Here is a 24,345-nt window from a genome sequence, read left to right on the forward strand (position 1 = left end):
GGAGGATCTCTAATATTTTATTATCTATACACAAATGTTATGCCTTTCATTTCCATTTTTAACCACTTTACCTCCGCCCACAGTAATATTACTGCGGCAGAGTGGCTCGTTATCGTCTGACGACATAGTACTACGTCGTCAGACACTCCCTCTTCTGGGCGGCGCTTGCGCGCCGCCGGAGGCTCGCTCCCGCTGTTTTCATTCACAGCGGGAGTCGGGCCAGGGGAGGAGCAGCGGCGATCGCCGCTGCTCTGCCCCGATCGCCGGGGATCTAGTGTGGAGATCCGCCCGCCTGTGTAAACACAAGCGGGCGGATCTCCATAGTGACAGATCGGAGTGTTCAGCATAGCTGGACATCCGATCTGTCCATGACTCACTGACTCACTCAATCACCTCCCCCTACACATGTCAGTAAGCACCAGGCATACATTAACCCCTCCCTCCGCATCTTTCCCTTTGTTAGTAAACGCAATAACTTTTGCGCAAACCAATCAAAATACGTTTATTGCGATTTTTTTTTACCAAACATAGGTAGCAGAAAACAAATTGGCCAAAAATCTTTTTTGGGGGGGAATTTCATATAAAAAAAATGTTAAAAATATTATTTTTTCAAAATAAACGCTTTTTTTTTGTTTATAGCGCAAAAAGTAAAAAATCGCACAGGTGATCAAATACCACCAAAAGAAAGCTCTGTTTGTGGGAAAAAAAGGACGTAAATTTCGTTTGGGTACGGCGTCGCACGACCGCGCAATTGTCAGTTGAAGTCGCACAGCGCCGAATCGCAAAAAGTGGCCTGGACGGAAGACAGCAAAATCCTCCGGTGGTAAAGTGGTTAAACTGAATGGGTTGTTTTACAAGGTGATACATTTACATAAACGTTTAGGCTACGTTCACATGTGGGCGTAGCGGATCACGGGCAGAATCACCGCGATTCTGCACGCGATCTGGAATCATTGCAAATTGCGGGACGCCTGTGCGATGCCCGTGATTTGCAATGGCACCCCAAACGCGGTGCGATGTTGCAGCGATTTCCGCCTGTTGCGCGATGTTACCGCGATTCGGCAGGGCAGAAATCGTGGCAACATCGCACAGCGTTTGGGGTGCCATTGCAAACAAGGGCAACGCACAGGCGTCCCGCGATTTGCAATGATTCCAGATCGCGGGCAGAATCGGGGCCTGATCCGCTACGCCCAACGTAGCCTAAAGAAATGTGAACGTAGCCTAAAGAATTCCAGGTCTGCATATTTTTACATCGTTACCATGGTCCAGCTCTCCTGTGCTGCCCTAGAGCAGTGGTCCTCAACTCCGGTCCTCAGGGCCTACTAACAGGCCAGATTTTAAGTATTACCTTGGGGAGATGCAGACTAGAGTACTGCAATCACTGAGCAGCAAATGATATCACCTGGGATGTATTTCAGTTATCTTGCAAATCTGGCCTGTTAGTGGGCCCTGTAGGCCAGGGTTGAGAACCACTGCCCTAGAGGGCAATTTTGGAGGTTCCCTTTTACACCACAGGTTACGGTTATACTTACAGAAAGAAAGACTCGAACGTGGAGCCAAAGCCGTAGATGTTGAAGTAACATCCAAGGGGTAAACTCTTCAATAGAAGAACCAACGTCTCCTGGAGGGATGATAGTTAAAAAACAGAGCTTTAGGTTTATAAAATACCATACAACCATGGGGAAGGCCAAAAATGCTCTAGTGTTCGATGAGTTAGGTAGGAACCCAGTCCATTTCAATCCCTGCTATCTGGGGCTATATTAAAAAATATGTACCTGTCCTTTTAGTCCTGGTGACCGCTGATTTGTCATATTGCAAGTGAGGGAAAATCTGCAACAAATAAATGAACAGGGGGTCCTAGTCCTCCCAAGGAAAAAAAAAAACCCAAAGGCCCCTTTTACACAGGGCAGACTTAGTTTTTGATTGGTCCAAAGTTCTCCTGCCAATCAGAGCAGACATGGATAGAGTAGGCTCTGTGGGTGGCCAGGAGTAAAAATGACTTTGCTGCCAGTTTACATCCAGTTGCCAGTGCCTTCTGCTCTCAATTGCCTAGACGGAGAGGGGGAGGGAGGGGGAATGGAATAGATCCCTGGCTCACTGAGCCGATTTCTGACATTTGTTGTTTACAATCAGTAATCAGTATCTTTTTTTCTAGAAAATTACTTAGAACCCCCAAACTTTTTTTTTTTAGCAGAGACCCTAGAGAATAAAATGGAGATCGTTGCAATAATATGTCACCATATTAGCGCAGCGGTCTTACACAAATATTTGGGGGGGGGAACAAACACTTTAAAATTAAAATAAAAGTATAAGAAAACAGTAAAGTTGCTCAATTTTTTTGTAGAATGTGAAAGATGTTACGCCAAGTAAATTGATACCAAACATGTCCTGCTCCAAAATTGCGCACGCTCATGGAATAGCACCAAATTCAGGCATTTAAAAAATCTCCATAGGAGACACTTCATTTTTACAGGTTACCCGTTTGGAGTTACAGAGGACGTCTTGTGCAAGAATTATTGCTCTCGCTATAACTATCGCGGCAATACCTCACGTTTGGTTTGAACACCGTTTACATATACAACGGTGCTCTTTAAAAAAAAAATTTTCTTATTTTCCTTTCTATTTTTACACTGTCCCTTTATAAAAAAAAAAAGAAAAAAAAATGTTCGATCACTTATTTCTATTACAATTAAAATTGGCCATTGGGCGGAAGTGACGTTTAACGTCGCTCTGGTGCTCCAGGGGCATAGAGTAGAGTGATGACCATCTTGCCCTCACTCGGCTTCCTGCCCATCACTGCACAGGTGATCGGATCTTTTTTTTTGCTGCTACCGACTGCTCCAGTAAGCAGGAAAAACGACCGGGAAGCTGCAGAAGGGGGTGGGCAGCTCTCCCACCGCCCATAAAAAAAAAAAAAGTGATCCCATGACAAATCCACTGCCGGGACTACTTATTTGAAAGAGGATCGCCTGCTGAAAATAAATAAATGTAGCACTACTCCCATGGGAGCTGCTGAGTTTGGGTTCCCCTGGGTTACCATTAGCAACAGCAGAACATGGACATATTTCCAAGTGTTTTTACCTCAAGACAAGGACCAGTCCAGTTTCTTTGGTTTTTATGTTTTATTAGGAACTTGGATAGGAGAAGGGATGAGTGGGATACTCCAAATGAACTGAACTATGCACAATAGGCAGGGACGATCCGGAAAATTTCTGATTAACGCTGGTTATCGCCAAGTTGAGCTAGTCATGGCTAGGCCGCTGATTCACTTTGCCCTTGGCTGTGAAGAGTCCTTAAAGGTTTCTGAGGTAGCTAATCTTTAAGGTAGACTATTACTGCGACTTCAGGACCCTTCCTGGCACCCCCTTTACACCCTAATCTTCAGGACTTGACAACTTGGCACCCCTTACCATATCACTCTGGGTAACTGGCTCCTTGATCACGCTGGAGTGGTCCCCTGGGCAGATTGAGTACTCACGATACTGCTTTTCCACAAGTAGTCTGCCCAGCAGCTTCAATTGGTCAGCACATCTCAACCCCTGGTCCCTAGGCTGACTGCTTGGACCACCTTCCTCACTTCAGCAGGAGGAGAAACAACCGTCCACCTCCTCCTGGGACTTTGCTCCCGCCAAAAGACAGACACCGTCACAAGCCCTCCCCGGATTTATTCCCAATCCCAGGATGCATTGCAGCAATGCTCACCCACTGGGACAGTCAAACCCTGGTGTGGTATTGGCTAGGTTTCCTCCACTGTTCAACAAGGTCCCTCATTGGGGAGACTCCCCAGACTCAACAGGTCACACCTGAAAGCATGTGTGAAAGAAAAGTGCGCTGATCAGTGATATGCTGCTCCCAGAAAAAATGTAATTAAATGTGTAATGAAGTGGTGCGCTATATCTAGATAACTGTGCAATAATTTGCAACCAATAAATATACACCTTCAAAAATTATGGTGCAATGTGTACAATATACAATATTGTATAAAGAAAAAAGTCCCAAGACACCAACGTGTCGATATTAGACAATCTTCAGTGATGTGATAAGTGACAGATTGTGTTGAAAACAAATGGTGACTTGAATTCCCTCCACCTGTTGGAATTCCTCCTTACCGGACGGAATAAAGTAAGTGCTCTCCTTAGCAAAATTAAACGATCCCAGTGCTCTATAAACAAACAATGGTGATCCCCACCGTGCGTTCAAAGTGGCCCGCTGGGCTTCTTACCAGATGGATAGAGATAACATGCGTTGTTATACTCCTCTCAAACGAGTGTGTCTCTATATCCAGTTGGTATTGACGGCCTCTGATGGATATGGATACCAGATACTACTACGCTGCTCTCAGGCGAATCAGACCTTGTATGCAGATGGCACTGACAGCCGCTTATTCAAAGCGTTAGGAAAGATCGTTGCATTCCGGTATAACATGTAAAAAGAATACTACTATAGTGCATTACCCTTATAGGTGTACTTTATTAAAATATATTGCACTTACATGATATCAGAAAAAACTTCGCATTGGTATTGTGGAGCGATGAGGGATTCCTGTATAGCTTGGGTCCGGCTGCAGCCCGGGTCCCGAGCGACGTGGTGACGGCACGCCTCCTGTCTGACGCGTTTCCGCCTATTGGCTATCTTCAGAGAAAGGAGGTTCTCGCGCGCCGTCACTTCCGTCCTATTTATTCTAAAAGAAGCCGCGTCACTTCCGGTGTCAGCAGAGGAGGCGCCGGAAGTCGATCGCGGATCTTACGGCTTCAGTTTTCTAATGTATTGCACATAATAATGGTCCGATATCGGGGTGGCCTCCTATATCCAATTCAGATTAGGATAACCTATTTACGGCACTGCAATACTCTACAGCATCTCGTGCCCCTGCTATTTCCTGTGTTGGCTCCTCCCCGTCGGCCGCTCTCATTAATAAGTGTATTATCGAATAAAAACCTTAAAGGGGTATATTCCTAAATTAGGTTAAAATGTCCCTAAAATAAAAACTCTTAATTTAAAATTATTTTAAAATATAAAATTTATGTGCAATTCCGACAGTGCCACCAGAAGTATTCTGTGGATACTTTTATGGTGACGCTAATCGAATTCCCATTAGGATGTATTAAAAAACTGAAACCTTGATTCCAGCATATGTAACATCTTAAATACAATCAATCTTAAAATTAGATCATATGTTCATATTAAAATTATACATCTGTTAAAAACATGAACCTGCATATAAATGTGTATTCATTACACATTTAATTACATTTTTTCTGGGAGCAGCATATCACTGATCAGCGCACTTTTCTTTCACACATATTTCACTCACTTTTCAAGTAGCGGCAGATCATTATGGATATCTTTGAATATTACAGCACACGTAAACTTTTAGTAGAAGACATCTTTACTAAAACCACCCATGAAACCACAGACCTAAGAGGAATTTTTATGAGACTGAAAAATGTAATGATATCTGAATTACATGCCTCCTGGGACATAGCGTTTCTCGAGAAATATGTCCAGGAGAAAATGGTCCCTAGGAGTCTGAGGTGGAATCTATACCCAGACCAAGGAGATCCAGACCTCAAAGAGTGGTTCCATTTTTTTAATGGAGCAGGTATGGGCCTACTAAACTTCCTCATTGATAGGAAAAGAAAGAAGGTTTTAAAACTAAACAAAGAAATATTAGAAATAAAGGAGAAACTTATACCGTCCATGCAGGAGGAAGCATACAAGGTATACAACCAAGAACTTAGGGAGATACTAGCTATGGAAGACGAAGAACAAAAAGCCAAAAAAAGAAAAAAATACCTGAGGGACTTGGAAGATTACCAGGTTTCAAAGGTATTTAAATGGCAATTAAACCTCATAGTGGAAGAGGAAAATAACATGGAAATTCAAGACTCACCAGGAGAAGGGACCTCCCAGAAGAGTTCAGAACCGTTTGGTTTCAAAGAACCTAAGGATGTACCCAGAAAAGAGGTGAAAATACGAGAGCCCCCCAAGAGAGATGCCGAACAACAAGGGCAAAGAGGATTTGATAAATTCAAACCCTTGAGAGACATGAGTTCAGTTCAGAACGTAAGACAGCAGAATGGGGGAGATAGTAATAATAATAAGAAAGAAAGAGAGAGACCTCCTAGACGTGACTCCTATAGGAGTAAACAGGAATACCGAAGGAATTCGAGGGAGAGACAGCCCAGAAGATCGAGATCGCGATCACCAAGAAGAGTCTCAATGGACTATATGGGGAACTACAATGATTCTCCCCACACGCCTCGGGTCTATTCTCAATATACTCAAAATAGATTCGAACCCTTACAACATAATGGATATGAAGAAAGGGAAGAGGTTTTTGAACCTCCACAGACTAGAACACCCAAAACAACTAATAAGAAGAGTTTTTTAGGACAGGGCCAAAAGAAGGCCAAAAAAAGAAGAAAATAACCAGAGGATGTAGAGGGGGTTCAAAGAAAAGAACTAAGAGTTATGAAACCCAAGGGATTTTCAACCTCAGTAAGGTAGATCTCTCTGATTCGGAAAAACATACACTGAGCAAAGGGTTGAAATACGCCCCTAAGAAACCCTTAAATAAATTCGAAACATTTGTGGACATCCACAAATATGTGAGGAAGCTCAATGTAAAGAGACATTTTTTGTCAAAAGCTGGGGAGAGGAATTACGTCTCCTATCAAACCTCCACGATTATCCCTTCAGGCTTGAAGAATGCCTCACTATTCAACCCTCCAGGAGTCCCAAGTCATCATGTTACTGTATTCAGGGACCTTGTGCTTAAAGAACTGGAGGAGAAAGAGTTGGAATTCAAGCCTCAAGGAGATCTACAAAAGGGCATCAAATCCCTATGTGAGAAGAAGAATCTTGTGATTAGGCCAGCAGATAAAGGTGGGGGGATCGTGCTACTGAATAAGGATGATTACATCCAGGAAATGGATCGACTGGTAGCAGATACAACCACATATGAGATCTTGAGAAGTGATCCCACATTCACATATAAGAAGAAGCTGGAAAAACTTATACACAAGGGTTTTGATATGGGGATTTTAAATGAGAAGGAAAAAGAATACCTTGTCCCAGTTTCACCTAGAATTCCAACTATCTACTACCTCCCAAAGGTCCACAAAAGTCTGGAGAATCCACCTGGGAGGCCCATAGTTAGTGGAATTGAATCCATAACTTCGAGGATAGGAAAGTATGTTGACTACTTTTTGCAGCCGTTAGTGCAAGAGACACCTGCCTTCCTCAAAGACACGTCCCAATGCATCAAGGATATAACAGAAATTGAAGTTAAAGGCGATGCATTGCTGGTCACGGCTGACGTAACATCATTGTACACCATTATACCGCATGAAATGGGTTACGAAGCTGTATGTACATTCCTTGATGCTAACCAAGAAATTCCATTTAAACAAAAGCAGTTCATCTTGGATCTCCTAATTTTTGGGATGGATCACAACTACTTTTATTATAACCAGAATTTCTACCGCCAGAGAACAGGGGTGGCCATGGGGGCAAAATTTGCCCCCAGCTTGGCCAACCTGTTCATGGCCCTTTGGGAAGACCGAAATATTTTTACCAATCGTGTCAAAGAACTGGTTATTTGGAGGAGGTATATAGACGACACACTGCTTGTATGGCAAGGGGACGAAACATCATTGAAAAAAATTTTATGGATAACCTAAATTGTAATAATTGGGGTATCAGGTTCACCTACCAATACAGCAATACCTCTATCAACTTCCTAGACTTGGTGATCTATCGAAAAAATTCGGGCTTTGCTACCCGATCCTTCTTTAAACCAACCGATCGTAATGGCTTCATCGCCATAGACAGCTGCCATCACCCTAAATGGCTTAGCTCGGTGCCTAGAAGCCAGTTTAGGAGGATCAGAAGGAATTGTACTGCACAGGAAGACTTTCAGCAACAAGTAGGAACTCTGAGGCAGAGGTTCGTTGAAAAAGGGTATGACACCTCCGAATTGGACAGAGAGATTGTAAACGTTACCCCTATGGAACAGAAGAACCTTGTGGAACCAAAATGCAAAACCAAATCCACTTCCCCTCACTTTGAGTATGCATTTACTACAAAATTTTCCTGCAATTATAAATGGCTCAATTATGTTTTTAAGAAATACTGGGGTGTCCTGCAAGAGGATAAAGTCTTGGGACCCGTTATACCGACTCAACCCAAGATAATCTTCAGAAAAGCGACAAATCTGAAAGATCTGATAGCTAGGAACCCAGTAGAAAGGCCATTAACAACAGAGATATTTCCAAATATGAAGGGCTTCTATCCTTGCAAAAGGTGTCGCATATGTTTAGAAGCCACTACTGTGAGAACAAACAAATTCAGTTCCTCTGTAACAGGGAAGGAATACCCTATTAGAGAGTTCATTACATGTGACACTAAAGGGGTTATTTACCTACTCCAATGCGAGTGCAACCTACAGTATGTAGGGAGAACAATAAGAACAGCTGGCATTCGCGTTGGAGAACATCTAACCAATATCCATAATGGATTCCCAGGGCACAGTGTTTCTCAACACTATGCCACATGCCATAATAAGGATTCCAAGAAACTAAAAATTACAGTGATAGAGAAACATGTCCCGCACTGGAGAGGTAGCAACCTACAGAGGTCTATTTCGAGACGTGAGACCTTTTGGATTTATGAGCTGAAGTGTTACAGACCGAAAGGCCACAACATAGACTGGGATATTAATTCTCACATCAACAATAGTTAACATACATATTGCTAGTATATACTCCCTCATATCACCCATGGGCATGGTACATCTTCATATATGTTCAATACACATTTATATGCAGGTTCATGTTTTTAACAGATGTATAATTTTAATATGAACATATGATCTAATTTTAAGATTGATTGTATTTAAGATGTTACATATGCTGGAATCAAGGTTTCAGTTTTTTAATACATCCTAATGGGAATTCGATTAGCGTCACCATAAAAGTATCCACAGAATACTTCTGGTGGCACTGTCGGAATTGCACATAAATTTTATATTTTAAAATAATTTTAAATTAAGAGTTTTTATTTTAGGGACATTTTAACCTAATTTAGGAATATACCCCTTTAAGGTTTTTATTCGATAATACACTTATTAATGAGAGCGGCCGACGGGGAGGAGCCAACACAGGAAATAGCAGGGGCACGAGATGCTGTAGAGTATTGCAGTGCCGTAAATAGGTTATCCTAATCTGAATTGGATATAGGAGGCCACCCCGATATCGGACCATTATTATGTGCAATACATTAGAAAACTGAAGCCGTAAGATCCGCGATCGACTTCCGGCGCCTCCTCTGCTGACACCGGAAGCGACGCGGCTTCTTTTAGAATAAATAGGACGGAAGTGACGGCGCGCGAGAACCTCCTTTCTCTGAAGATAGCCAATAGGCGGAAACGCGTCAGACAGGAGGCGTGCCGTCACCACGTCGCTCGGGACCCGGGCTGCAGCCGGACCCAAGCTATACAGGAATCCCTCATCGCTCCACAATACCAATGCGAAGTTTTTTCTGATATCATGTAAGTGCAATATATTTTAATAAAGTACACCTATAAGGGTAATGCACTATAGCAGTATTCTTTTTACATGTTATACCGGAATGCAACGATCTTTCCTAACGCTTTGAATAAGCGGCTGTCAGTGCCATCTGCATACAAGGTCTGATTCGCCTGAGAGCAGCGTAGTAGTATCTGGTATCCATATCCATCAGAGGCCGTCAATACCAACTGGATATAGAGACACACTCGTTTGAGAGGAGTATAACAACGCATGTTATCTCTATCCATCTGGTAAGAAGCCCAGCGGGCCACTTTGAACGCACGGTGGGGATCACCATTGTTTGTTTATAGAGCACTGGGATCGTTTAATTTTGCTAAGGAGAGCACTTACTTTATTCCGTCCGGTAAGGAGGAATTCCAACAGGTGGAGGGAATTCAAGTCACCATTTGTTTTCAACACCATCTGTCACTTATCACATCACTGAAGATTGTCTAATATCGACACGTTGGTGTCTTGGGACTTTTTTCTTTATACAATATTGTATATTGTACACATTGCACCATAATTTTTGAAGGTGTATATTTATTGGTTGCAAATTATTGCACAGTTATCTAGATATAGCGCACCACTTCATTACACACACCTGAAAGCATGCAACAGGCTAACAAATCAGGACCTCATGATAAGCATAACAGGGCAACACACATGCCTAGCACCTACTTGGGAGGGTGCAACATAATTACCATGGTTCTGGCAGTTAACTTCTGCCATAAACCCAGTACAGAACAATCATATTACAGTGGGTGGTCCGGAAGTTCATTTTTTTGTGAACCGCAGGTAGGTCAGTTTACACCCACCTGTCCATAGGAGTAATGGACCTTTCAATCAGGTCTGCTTGAAAAACCCGACAGGCAGACCCGATCAGAACAAACACGTGAAAGTGGCCTAAGAGTTCCAGGATTCATCTCACTGATCCAAACAGCATTATGTATTGACAGACCTGGAGTCACCAGGCATTATACTTTTCCACACAGGTGGATCTTTAAGACAGGACTTAAAATGTCCACAACCAGGGTAGGGAGCAGTGGCATCACTAAGGTTGGTGTCATCTGGTGCAGTAAAGCATGGAGTCATCCCACATCCTGCTAGCCTGCCACATTGCTCTGTCCTGCTACTGTGGAATGACAGCAGGACAGGCAGTAGAGCACTGAGCAGGGACTACTATGGAGGAATCTTGCCTAGGGTCTAGTCAAGTTTGCCCTCCATCACTGTGAGCCCTCTCACCAGTCAACCCTCTGCCACCATCTTCTCCACTTTTTACTTTAGCCATTGGGCAGCAGTGTGGGGCTACAGCCACGTCTTTTATTGTGTGAATGAACTACAAGCCCCGACATCCTTTGCGGATGCCCACTTGTAGTTCTTAATCAGCTACCACTCAGCTGTGAAGCGCTGTGGTAGTTCATGGATTTATCCTGTCAGTATCTGCTTGCCCATACAGAATTTAAGGGCACCGAAACTGAATCGCAGGAGACCTGCATGGCACAAAAATTATTTACTGCAAAAAAACTTGGATTTTTTTGTTTTGGCAAAGTGAACTTCTCCTTCAAAATCAGCCAGGCACCACCACTTCAAAATCAGCCAGGCACCACCACTTCAAAAGATACCAGGACACCAAAAGAAAAAGAAAAAACACCCCACCAAAAAATAGAAAGGCAGTTTCCTTCAAAAAAAATAAAAAAATGGGACCAATCAAAAAAACCCCTAATCGTTTTTTTTTTTTTTTTTTTTTTTTTTTTTTTTAACACGTTAAGGAATGCTAAAAAGTGGTCTCTCAACCAATATTGGATCCCATCAAGGACACCCCCCCCCCCCATTACAAAATGCATGTGAATTTAACCTCAAAAAACGTAAACAATCCAAGAAAAAAATAAAAATCCTACGAAAAGCACAAAGATAAGAAAAGTAAGATGAATTTGAAGACAAGGTTGCATAATAAGGAATAGAACATGATCATGAAGCTGGAATTTAAAGAACAGTTCTGATTGGACAAGGATGGTTGACCCCGTCTACTTCCCTGCAGTGATTCCCAAGCCCATACTGCTTAAGTTACAAAAAAGGCGCTGTACACTGACCTTAGCACTCTGGATGCGCATTGGGGCGTTCGGCTCAGAGTTCATCGGACATTCCATACTGCCGGACCGGTCCACCACAAATATGAACTCTCCACACTTGGACTGTTCCTGGGTCTCGGGAAAGCTGGGGTAGAAATTCAACATGGCGATGGGATATGCCATGAAAGAGCCTTAACAGGAGAGAGAGTTATCAACACATCAGAAATACTTCCTGCACAACCAAAGAGCAAGTGAGAAGGACAAAGAAAAGCTTTTTAGATTTCCATTTAGCTCGCCCCCCCCCCCCTCTCCCCACATGGGAAGATCTTGCTCATTACCATGCTATAAAACCCCTGTCTGATTCAAAACTGATCAACTGACCTTCTGCAGCATCTGGAAGACCAGACTCCAGCATGACGCTGGGCTTGTTTACTTCATTGTAGTAGACCAGAATTTCTACATCTCGATCAAATTTATGGCCTTCAGCCAATGACACCTATAGGAATATGGAAAGATGCATTTTTACACACTTATGGATAGTCTCGCTAAACACAATCTGCAAACATACACACAAAAGGACAAAGTTGCGATGATTCCCAAAGGGGCCACTGAATAGAATGGGTTCTCCTACATATCCTGTGGCTACCTGTTCTACATCTGGATCCAACCGCTCACCAACAAACCTGACAATCAAGACCCCAGCCTCCAGGGTCTTTACCATTTAATGCAGGTTTGCAAACTTGAGTTATAGGGTGGAGGATTAAAAAAAAAAAAAAAAAAATATAGGGCATATAATGAATTAGCAGTGGGCGCTATGAGAAAGACCACTTGTTGGGTAGGTGCAGCGTGGTGTGGCATATGAGAAAGACCACTTGTTGGGTAGGTGCAGCGTGGTGTGGCAGCAGTATTCACACAGGAGGCCCTACATGCAGTAACTGGTGTATTGAAGAACTCACAAACAGTACAATAGTCCAGAGGGGAGCTCCCCTGACCAGGAACTTGCAGTCAATGCAGCAGAGAGTCAGCCGTAGGAGGCACCAAATGAAGACAGCACTTACCAAGGGAAGTGGAATGCAGCCCAGCCAGTCCAACCCAAGAAGGTGGCGGTGCAGACGTAGGCCCTGCCTCCCCCCCCCCCCCTACTCCTCTAGAATCTTTCCCTACCACTACCTGACAGGTGGGTGTGCTCTCCCTACACTAGCCACTTAAATGCATGCCAAAACCTGGGGGCAGGCACGTAAAAGACTCTGCATGACCCAAAATGGCCACCAAGTCACCTAAATGCAGCGTAGCCAACTGGAACGCTGCTCCAAGGAACCTCATCTTCAGCCTAGCTCCAAATTAGTTCCTAGGGCCCTTAGCACATGGCTCATGTTGAGCTAAGCCCCAGACAATTCTCCAGACAGATCCTCTTTCAGGGAGAAGTCCCAGGAGAGATAGATCCGTAAAGGCGTTCCCAAAGGTTTATTATCTCCCTAGACAAGGGATCTCCAAACTTTTGAGCATGGACACCTCTATTAAAACTGTTACAGGCGGAATTTATTTTTTTTATTTTTTTTAAGTCCATTCTAAAACAGAATCCTGATTACATGTTCCCAATCAGAGCCACCCCCCCCCATCAGAGCCCCCATTAGTGGGTCCCAATAACCCCCCCCCCCCCCCCATTTGGGTCTCCATCAGAGTCCTCCCTCCACCTTACATTGATGTCCCCATCAGAGGTCCCTCTAACACAGCAAGACTTACAGCTTGGCAGCACATGAGCTGGAACAGGTTTGAAAGGAGGAAATTACGTACTCCTGTGATTAATGGGGCAAGCATGGCATTGGTTTCTAGGGCACTGGCAGAAGCAGAAACCCATAAGCAGCGTCTGTTGACCTGAATCCTCAATCATTGTACATTAAGGATACCGCACTGACCCTAGCTGAGGGCCAGATGTTGCCCACAGGCAGTAGTTGAGACCCTTGCCCTAGAGAATTCCTCAGCAGCATCAGGAATTGTCAAATAAGAGTATAAGCTAGATAAATGGTTCATGACCCCACCTTTATGATAGCTTCAGGTTGTGATACAGAGTATCTGGGAGTATACGGCTACCTTCTAACTCAAGGCACATGCAGAGGGTTGAGGTCACATGAAGCCCCGTCTGGTCCCGGGCATTAGCAAATGCTTATACCGGAGAGTCCAGAGGAAGAAGTAGTAAAAGAAAAAAACCAGGTGAGTCAGCCCCACCCACAAAAGATAATGCACAGGATAGGGTTGCTAAAATGTAAAAAAAAAAAAAACTGAATAGTTAATAGGAATAATAAGTGCACATCAGAAATAACTGGTCGCTCACCTTGGCCTCAGTCTTGTCCTCATTGGTGTACTGGATTGGAGTGATGTTGCATGGACTCTCGATCTTGTTAATGCCGTAGGTAGATTGGAATTGGGCTGCCAGGCTTAGCGTGTACGGGAGATCACTTATCGGCACATTGGGGAGGGTAGCTGTAATGCTTTCCTTTTCACCTTAGGAGGAAATGTAATGAAACACAAGTAGTAATGGGTATATGGTCCCAAATAATTACTTACATCCTCCATTATGAATCATTGGCTTTGCTGACCAGACTTACGATATTCCCTTACTGTGATGTGTGAACCTAGTGCTGTCTAAATTGGAAAATTTAGGCAATCCTACTTGTTTTTCCACTTCATAAAGTAATCTCTACTACAAATGCAATTAGAAAAAAAAAAAAAAAAAAGAAATCGAGAATGAAAATAACGTTTTTTTTTTTTAAACTGCCACTGGTACATTGTGCCAACAAGATGAATTAAATTAGTCCTTTAAGGCACCATTCTTCTCTCATCTTGTGCCAGTAGTGACCTTCAAGTGCTGTGTTCCCCTCACCAACTCTCAGTGAATGCGTCGCCTGTGAGGGGATGGATAATCCTCAGAACTCTGGATGGATGGTTCGCTCTTTCCCATGCTCTACCAGTATAAACAGGTCTAAAGTGTGTTTTTCAACCAAGCGCTCACTTCAAAGGGGAAGACTGGCGTGCTGCTCTCCTCAGGCAGGGAACTCCAAAATCGGGTACATGAAAGAAAGGAAAGGAGGCGCAACCACCTAGTGCATTACCCGTGGTACTGTATAAAATATTTAATAAAAAAATGTGTGTTTTAATGGAAGCACAAGGAAAAATCCATAGTCTGATTCAGTTTTACCATAACCATATTTGTCTCCAAACACGGAAAGGTTTCTTCACCGTTAAGAGCTGTGAAAATGTGGAATAGACTCCCTCCAGAGGTGGTTCTGGCCAGCTTACTGAATTTTTTTATTTTTAAAAAAAAACAAGGTATGGATTCTTTCCCAAGTGAAAATATAAATGGGTACTAATATTTATAGGTAAGGTTGATCAAGGTAATATCCGATTGGCTCTCTGGGGATCAGGAAGGAATTTTTTTCCCCTGCTGTAACAAATCGGATCATGCTTTGCTGGGGTTTTTCGCCTTCCTCTGGATCAACTGCGGGTATAGGATTGTAGGGCTGAGTTTTCTTTACTGTTTTTTGTTTATTGGTTGAGCCAGATGGTCTTGTGCCTTTTTTCAACCAACTATACCTATGTATTTAACCATGTAAACCAGGGTGTCCAAACTATGGCCCTCCAGCTGTTCAGGAACTACAATTCCCATCATGCTTAGTTATGTCTGTGAATGTCAGATTTACAATGCCTCATGGGACGTTTAGTTTCGCAACAGCTGGAGGGCCGTTGTTTAGACACCTCTGATGTAAACCTATTGATACCAAACCATACAATAAAGAAAAAATGTTGAATGATGTAGCACCCTTCTTTCAGGTGCTAGGTAAAAACATTGGGTGTCTTTCCCACTTATCAGGGAGCAGGATTTCTAGTTAGGCCTGTTACATGTGTCCATGTGTGATTCACTTGGTCTGAGGGATTGTCCCCACTGTATCCAATAGGGGAGCCTGCTGGACAGTGGAGGAAATCCAGCCAGTGACAGGCTTTTGTGACAGTCCCAGTGGGATGGCACAGCCACAGTGCATCCTGGAATTGATCATAAAAGCCAAGGACACATGCAACAGGGTGTTTTGGGGTGGGAAGCAGAGTCCCAGGAGGAGGGCGACGGCTGTCTCTCCTCCTGTCAAAGAGTGGAAAGCGGTCACGGGCGGTCAGCCTAGTGGACCAGAGTGTGGAACTGAACTGTGAGGTCAAAGAGAAACTGACAGTGGAGCATTGGTAGAGGTCCCTGTGAAAAACAGTGTCCGTGAGTACCAGGGGTCTGCCCAGGAAGGGAACCACTCAGTGGACAAGGATCAACACACAGTGGGATAGAAAGGGAGTGCCAAGTTAGACCCTGAAGAGAAGCTAAAGTACAGTTCATCAGTTAAATCTTCACCTCACTGGCAAAGTGAAGCAGCGGCCTTGCCGCATCCTCTGCAGATAGTTGTCCTCAAGTTGCGCATCCCACAATAAAAAAAAAAAAAAAAAACACAAAACCAAATCCCCTGAACTGTTCATTGACTGAGCCAAGTGTAAAGTGAGGATTATTTTACCGACTGTTGCTATGGGTAACCCAGGGGAATCCACTCACAAGCTCCCATGGGGGCAGTGCTACAATAAGAATATATAGTCCCAAACAAATAGTCTACATCCAGTATGCGATTTCAAAATTTAAACAATCAAAAAAATTGTCCAAAGAAAAAAGGATTTATTAACGATCCAGCAATGCTTATAGGTTCCACAGGAACTTCTCTGTATGGGTATCAATAGGATTATACAAAATTTGAGGCAAGAGCACCATTTATATACAAATACGAAACAGGTCATCCTTTTCACATCTGAAAATCATGTAGCGTTTCTATTTTTTTTTTTGTCCATCCCCTGTACATCCGAACATACAAAGTATATCCGCTTAGAAGGGATTCAAGTCAATAATGCGAGACTTTACTGGATGCATTTCAAAACGCAATTGCCCCGTAAGAATCCTGGTAGACTCCTCTCACCTTTAAGCTTCACAGAAATAGGCACCTACCTTTAGGGCTGTATCGGGGGTTGAGCACAGCTGGTAAAACGAAACGCACAGCTCCATCTGCCTCCACTGACAACTCCCGCACGTAATTTAGGGTAACCTCAGCCTCCTGACCAGGTGGAAGATTCCCAACGCTGACACTGAATATGTCCCCGGAACTCTCATCTTCCTCCAGAAGGAAGGCCTGTTGACCCTGGCTGATGGCCTCATCGTAGGTTTCTTTAGCCTGAAGAGCAATAATGGCAAATGTTATGAGTGAAAGCCTCATGGATTCTGCTTATTTTCCCTTCTGCGTTGTAAAAACCAGAAAAGCCTTAAGTCCTGGATCTTATGCCAATATTAACCACTTGCCTACTGGACACTTCTCACCTCCCCCCCCCCCCCCCCAGCCAAATTTTCAGTCTTCATCACGGTCACACTTTTGAACAATTGCGTGGTTATGCAACACCGTGCCCATATTACATTTTTGTCATTTTCTTTTTTTTAGACCAATCCAGCTTCAAAAATAAAAAAAAAAAAAAAAAAAAAAAAAAGGACATTTCGAAAGTAATTTTTCCTTCTGCACTGATGATCATTAGGCATGATCAACGGTTCGGGTCAACCATCAGTTCGACCCGAACATTGGGTGTTGGAAATTCAGCCGAATTCCGAACTTTTTGCAGTAAAAGTTCGGAATTCGGCCACCAGAACCGCCCAAAATGCAATGGAACAGGAACTGGGCTTTAAAAGCCTGTGATTGGCCCAGAAACATCAGTAAAAGCCAATTGAGGGGGCAGTATATAACATAGCCCTGCCAAACCTCTAGCACTAATACAGAGGCTGTGGAATACAGTGGAAGCATTTGTTACTCCTGCTGCTTGTAAAGCTCCAGTGTCATTTTGCAATTATTAGTGTGAGGAAAGGGATATGCAGTGTAGTTAGGATACTATATACCACTATAGTTAGATTCAAAAATCTAGTTTTTGTAGGGATAGCTTTAAGTGTCAGGGTGACCGTAGTGTAGTTTAGGGTGACCCCACTATGCAGATTCTGGGTTAGGGACATACATACAGAAGTTAAAAAAAAAAAAAAAAACACCCAAAAAAATGCCTGAAACAAAAAACGCCCAGGTGTCAAAGGAGCGCAACACCATCCCTGTGCTACTGAAATTCTAAGAAAAATGATCTGTTTTTCTGGTTCTGGACATGCTACAGAGACGAAACTTCACAGGTACACTTTTTAGACCCCCCAGACACTAAATCCATAGGAAATCTTTTTTTTTCAATGATTTTTTCAATAATTGGCCCTCTATCAAAAACAATTTTTAAGAACTTTTTTTGTCCCGATTCATAGTTCCTGGGGCATGACCCAGAACCATAGGCACTTTTTTAGGGGCATTTATTGGGTTTTAGGGCTTCAAAATTGTGTTTTCTGATTACCGAAGTTCGGGTCCCATTGATTTCAATGGGGTTCTGGAATCCAAACTTTTCGGGAAATTCGGGTGTTCTGGTCGAACCAAACATGTCAAAAGTTCAATCATTCCTAATGATCATTGTAAATGTCCCCCGTCACAAGATAGCCAGTTATTGGCTTTCCTTACACTGACAGTGCTGAGGAAAGTAAACAAATGCTGGCTATCAGCATTTCCATGGGATGAGCTGTGATTGGACACAGCTGATCACATGGCAATTGGTCCTTTACCTCGATCTGTGATCAGCTGTTTCGATCCCAGAGCATGCATGATGTGCACCCCAAGAGCACACAGAGGGGTGGGGTTCTGGGAGGACGTCAATAGACGCCCTCTCAGAACTGGATGACCATGCTGTAGTTGTCTTGGCTATAGCGCAGTCGGCAAGTGGTTAATTGAAAAACAGACATCAGGCTAAGTACAGCAAAGATATGCTGAAAACGCCAAACGTTTATGGACACCGGACCATCACTACTATGACGTCTTAATGACTTCCTAATCCAAAATCATGGCCATTGCTCTGGAGCTGGTTCGCAATTTTCGGCTGTAATAGCTTTCCCTTTTCTGGGAAGTCTTTCTAAAAGATTTCGGAGGGCATCTGTAGGAATGTAAGGAAAATGGGCATCATTTATGCCCTTATTTTCCCCATGGGGTAGTTAACAGGGCAGTTTCTTTATTGAGTTAGTTTTAGGCCTATGGATTAATTTAAGTAGGTGCTAGGTATAGGCTGAGGTAGGCCTGGGTCATAGAGGGCTTTTGAACTTTTGACCTGGCCCTCCTGAGTCTATTTTCCCGCTCATTGTAGGTCTGTAGCTAGGGAGATTTTGAACTGAGGGGTTTTTCCCGCCCAATACCTAGCCCTGTATCTGGGGAGATTGTGGGTTAGTCAGCTTCCCGCTCAATTTTGAGGTCTTAGAGCCATAAACCGGCCGGTTCTGGTTCAGAACTGGGCTATTTAAGGGGGCTCATTGCCGCCTTTTTTTCAGTCATCGCTAAGAAGACCAAGAAGATTGAACCTCAACTTCCCCCCCCCCCCTCCCTTGGATGTCGCGGCTAAATTTATTATTTGAGAGTCACCTTTGTTTTTGCAAAGGGGGACAATATGTTTATATGATATGGATAAAGTTTTGATGATGTGTCATTTAATGGCACCCGGATCTTGGTGATCGGGTGGCTCACAGTGTTTCATATTTGTTATATTTTAAATATTTATTTATGTTTTATTACAAATAATAAATGGCCGCGACCTAAAAAAATTTTTTATTCCAACAAAAGAAAGGTGTGGTGTCAATTATTTGTTAGTATAAGTATAAGTTAAGGGTGATCCTGGATACTACCCCATGGCTCACAATTGGGTTCCAATTGATTCCAAAGGTGTTCAGTTGGATTTAGGTCAGGGCTCTGTGCAGGCCACCCAAGTTCCTCCACCACATCAAACCATGTCTTTATGGAACTTACTTTACACAGGGGCACAACAAGCTGGAGAAGAAAATTACTTCCCATAACTTAACCACAAGGTTAGAAGAGCACAACTGACTAAATAGTCTTTGGATACTGTAGTGTTAACAGTACCCTTCAATGGACTAGGGACTCAATTTGGACGTGAGGTCCATTTACTCTCAGCCCTATAGGTAGTTGTGATGGTCAGGTGACCACAAACATTTGAAACAAATAAAATTCCCATTTCAATTTGCTAACCATTTGGCCATACAGCGTATGGAGAGGTTCTGAAGGAAGGCAACGTAATTATAATTGTTAAGTAGAAGGAAGGTCACACACAACTAAAAGTTAAAAAACGTGCTTGTATGTCCACAAGTAGTATCTTAACACAATCCAACCTTAACAACCTTAACAGTGTGATGCCTGCCTAAGACAACAGCTTCAGCCATGTCCACTCTTCACTCAAGTATCATGACATGCTCTTCATCCTACAGGAAACTATTTTGTGCCATTAATGGACCAGATGGTAGTCTGACCTCAGTCAAATTGACCCCAAACCTCACCTGCCCAGAGGTTTAATTACTAAGACGTCATGGACATGTAGTCCTGAGAATTAATCAAATTGTTTTTGTGGTGCCCACAGTGCTGCCTCTTCTCTGGACCACAACTGCTGAAATGTGTGAGGGGTACAGTTAGGACCACGATCATTTTAATTGAGTACCTTGGATCAGTTTAATACCAGTTAGGTACCGTCACCTTCTTCCATACATATGCAAAAGGTTGACTTTTGCAAGGATAGTCAAAAGCCGTCTTGCCCCCTTCCTGCCTCCAGGAGCATTCTACTGATCATTGAGGCAGACCAAGTTTCTGGACCAATAGGGAACTGCAGGAAGGGACAGGCCATTCCTACAACTACTCTTGTAGAGGTCAAGATCTGCGACATTGGGATTGCATAAAATAGACTGAAGGTTAGGAGGTTGTTCGGCACTTTACTGATATTTCCTGGATAGCAGTTTTACACCCCTAGCAATGTGTCCCAGTACCTGCTTCTTCTCCTGGAGGTTGGCTACAATCTTCTTCCCCTCTATGGTGGCCTCAAAGCTGTAGACGGCCGAGTCTTCATCCATGGGGAAGACAAAGATGGCTTCCACTGCATTCTCCTCCTTGTTCTTATACTTGAGAGTTGCTGATACATCCGCCACAAAGCCTTTCACCTTGACGTCAACCCAGATCCCCTGCAGAGGAACTGAACACACACAGAAGCACATGCATTTACTTCAAATATACTGTGCTACCAAATCTTGACAGCATAGCAGCATCCAGTCTGTAGTTGCAACACTGTTGCAAGTCTAAATGTTGGCTAAAAAAATAAACAAAAAATAAAAAAAAAAAAAACACAACATTGAGACTCGGTCCACACTAGCGCGACTGTCGCGCCTGACAAGTTGCACTCCCTCGCGGTCCATTGACTGCTACAGGACCGGTTCTAATAGGAGCGGCACAAGTCGCTCTGACTTAGAAAAGGGGCCTGTACTACTTCGGGGCAACCTCGGAGCGACTTGCATAGACTTCCATTATGTGAAGTCCATGCAAGTCGCTCCGAAGTCGTGGTGCATGGGAATGCACAAGTCGCCCCCAAAGTAGTACAGAGTTGTGTGCCCCAGTGTGAATCGACTCATGGTTCAAAACAGCGAAGCCACTAACTTTTTTTTAACTCTCCCTCTCCAACAAGTGCATTACCCCCTTAAATCCTATATAGCAGTGGTCCTTAACTCCGGTCCTCGGGGCCCACTAACAGGCCAGGTTTGCAAGATAACTAAATTACATCACAGGTGATCACAATTTGCTGCTCAGTGATTGCAGTATTCTAGTCTGCATCTCCCCAAGGTAATACTTAAAATCTGGCCTGTTAGTGGGCCCCAAGGGCCGGAGTTGAGGACCACTGCTATATAGGACCTAGGACTCGAACCCCTGAGGCATTGACAGACCAACTCCATTATGCGAGGGGACAAGGGTATTCTTGACATACACCCATGCAAGGTTGCATGTTGGGTTACCACAACCTTGCCAAAAATGTGAGTTACCATGTTTATTTCTTAGATCTAAACCAGCACTCATAATTTATATGCACACTACACTTTAAGGGCTCTCCTGCATCGCCTTTTATCCAGTGGACACCTCAGGTTGTTCTATGGACCCCTTACTTTGCCCCTTCTTCACCTTGCAGTCTTTTGCTACCATAAGAAGAAGAATCCACCCAAGAATGATTTCAGGCATTCCTTAGATTACAAATCCTCTCCTAAGAGCACTAACTAGAGGATAAGGCCCCACCGCCGGCAAACATTATACCGGTCCTACTGGCCAGTGGTGTAGTTAGGGATTAGCACTATAAGATAGGCCACGTCGCTATTAGCGTTCACCTTAATGGTGGTGAGATTAAAGTGATTGTAAAATCTTTTTTCTATTCACATAACATGTTCTACTTCCCTCCTTGGTGCAGTGGTTTTGTACAGGGCAACATGGATCCTCCTCTAACTTTACAACCACTTTAACTTATTATTGCTACTGCATCAGCCAATAGCATTGCCCTCTATATTAGGCCTAGTGTTTTCTGGCCAAGTCCTTCAGACAATTTAAGGGAACCAATATTTTTGGTACTGGGCTGCTAATTACTTGGGTATTTTATACCAGTTAGCATTATGGTGATAAGATCAGTGTTACCATGGTTTCTTTTTGAAGTCTTGTCCCTGCCCCAACTGAACCCTTTGCATTGTTACTAGTGTGTTGGTGAATTAGCACGTCAGTTAAAGCGGTTGTAAACCCGTACATATACCCAGTGAAGGGACTAGGTTTAGGTGATATACAAGTTGCACCTGCTTATCTGCAGCCTTCTCTTCTCTACATCCATTCAAAGTGCTGAATGTTTAACGCTAGTCTTTTTTTTTTTTTTCTGTAAGCTAAAAGGGGGGGGGGGGGGCGCAGAGAGCTGAAGTTACTCTGCAGAGCTCAGTGAGGGGAGCACAAAGCTGATTGGAGGGGAGGGGAGGGAGGGAAGGGGCACCCCCCCCCACACCCTTTCACACAGCAGCAGAGCTGATGCTGTTAATTAGCTGGAGACCCCTCCAGTCACCATTTTTCTCTTGGTGTCAGGAACATTTGTCAGAAGTGACTCATGCTGATAGAAGGAAGCAGCAAATAGAAATTACACTTTGTGCTCTGGAATGAGACAAGTACACTATAGAGGGATATGCTTTAAATTTCATGGCTGAGGTTTACACCCACTTTAAAGGGCAGGTCACCATTAGGAAGCCCTGGAGAACCCAGAGAGTTGGTGCTACACATGTGGCAGGAGTAAGGGTAAATCTCCCTAATCCTTAAGCATTGTATCCAAACATAATTAAAACCAAAGAGGTTGAACATAGACTTTCTTTACATAAAAGATTAATATGGTGACATTCAGTACCAAGTTCCTTCATCTTGGAAGAACATTATAGAGAAGGGACTAATCTAGATAGTCCCTGTAACTGAACCACCGACCCACACTGTTTGGGTCTTCCATCAGTATACGGCCTCCTTGCAGTCATGAACATATATAGATGTTCCAGCCACCCTACATACAAGCTTAACTTGTCAGGCTAGTTTTGTATGTGTCTAAAAAAATCAACTCCTTTATTGAACAAGAAGCAGCCTTTTATACACTTAAGTACAGTAGTATGTCGGTCACTACATGAAGAATGACCTCCAATATTTACCCCAAACATCACACAATGGTTAGATAAAGAGGTACAGCTGACTCATAGCTAATCCCATCTACAGTGCCTTGCAAACGTATTCATTAACATGCTAATTAACTCAGCACACTTAAACCAGACTGACGGCAACAAGGCTAAAACTAAATACAATACACATTTATTGGAAGTGCAAACACATTAAATCAGCCTAATTACGAGGTGTGGAAGACAGGTGATTGAGCTGATATTCGCATCTGCTAGGAGTCTGACTGCGTGAAGCCTTATTGGCAATAGGCAGCTAGGCCTAGAGTCCCAGAGTCTTCATATATTCTTCGAGGTATATAGTTGACAAATATTGCTGTCCCACTTGAAGCAATCCAAACCATTAATATCTGTCTTTCACTCCCAGTGACAGTGGGTACTGTCACAGGCCCTAAAAAAAAGGGGGCTAGGTTTCTCCTAGAGGGAAAGATAAATTGGGCAAAGTCCAGAGCCAGGAAAAGGAGTGGGCAGGAGGGGAGGCTGCCCTCGGCACTGTGGTGTCATGTGAAGTGGGGAGGTGCAGTGAGAAGATTTTGGGGGGGGGGGGGGGGGATTTGTGTTGGAACTGGTAATTTGGGGAGAGGCAGGGGGTAAAAATTGCTGTAGGAGAGGACATTTGGGAGGGTGTGCTAGGTGTGGTGATTTAGGGGGATCTGTGTTAAGATTGTGCTAGGAGGGGGGAATTGGGGGCTTTGTGCTATAGGAGGTTATGTGGTGGGGGGGGGGGGGATTATGCTAGAATGGGACTTTTGGGGGGGGGGTAATTTGTGCTGGAAGGGGGTATTTGTACATGAAGGAGAAATTTTAGGGGTAGAGTATTTAGGGAGGGGATGTGTCATTTGTTCTGGGGGGGGGGGGGGGGGATTATTTTTTTTTGATAAAACATTTTATTGAGAATTAGCACAGAATACAGAAACTGTAACATTGTGGACATCGCCAGAAAAGGAGCAAACAAACCCTGTAAATAATGCATGGCCATGTAGAACACATGAACATTATTGAGGCACTCTTTATGTAA

At 43.5% G+C, this 24,345-nt stretch overlaps 1 protein-coding gene across 1 annotated transcript in view; it reads right to left on the reverse strand.

Annotated features, from left to right (window-relative positions):
- The window catches only part of LOC309550162 (von Willebrand factor A domain-containing protein 5A-like), a 52,241-nt gene that overhangs the window by 22,391 nt on the left and 5,505 nt on the right, over window positions 1–24,345 (reverse strand). Inside the window, exons 3-8 of the mRNA XM_082250594.1 lie at window positions 20,598–20,800; window positions 16,671–16,893; window positions 13,977–14,146; window positions 12,026–12,140; window positions 11,666–11,835; window positions 1,533–1,621 (exon numbers count right to left, since the gene is read on the reverse strand). Of these exons, the coding sequence (XP_082106720.1) occupies window positions 1,533–1,621; window positions 11,666–11,835; window positions 12,026–12,140; window positions 13,977–14,146; window positions 16,671–16,893; window positions 20,598–20,800 (970 nt within the window). The remainder of the gene's footprint in view (window positions 1–1,532; window positions 1,622–11,665; window positions 11,836–12,025; window positions 12,141–13,976; window positions 14,147–16,670; window positions 16,894–20,597; window positions 20,801–24,345) is intronic.

Source organism: Pelophylax lessonae, assembly GCF_965119305.1.
Source record: "Pelophylax lessonae genome assembly, chromosome: 1".
In the NCBI taxonomy this organism is placed as follows: Eukaryota; Metazoa; Chordata; class Amphibia; order Anura; family Ranidae; genus Pelophylax; species Pelophylax lessonae.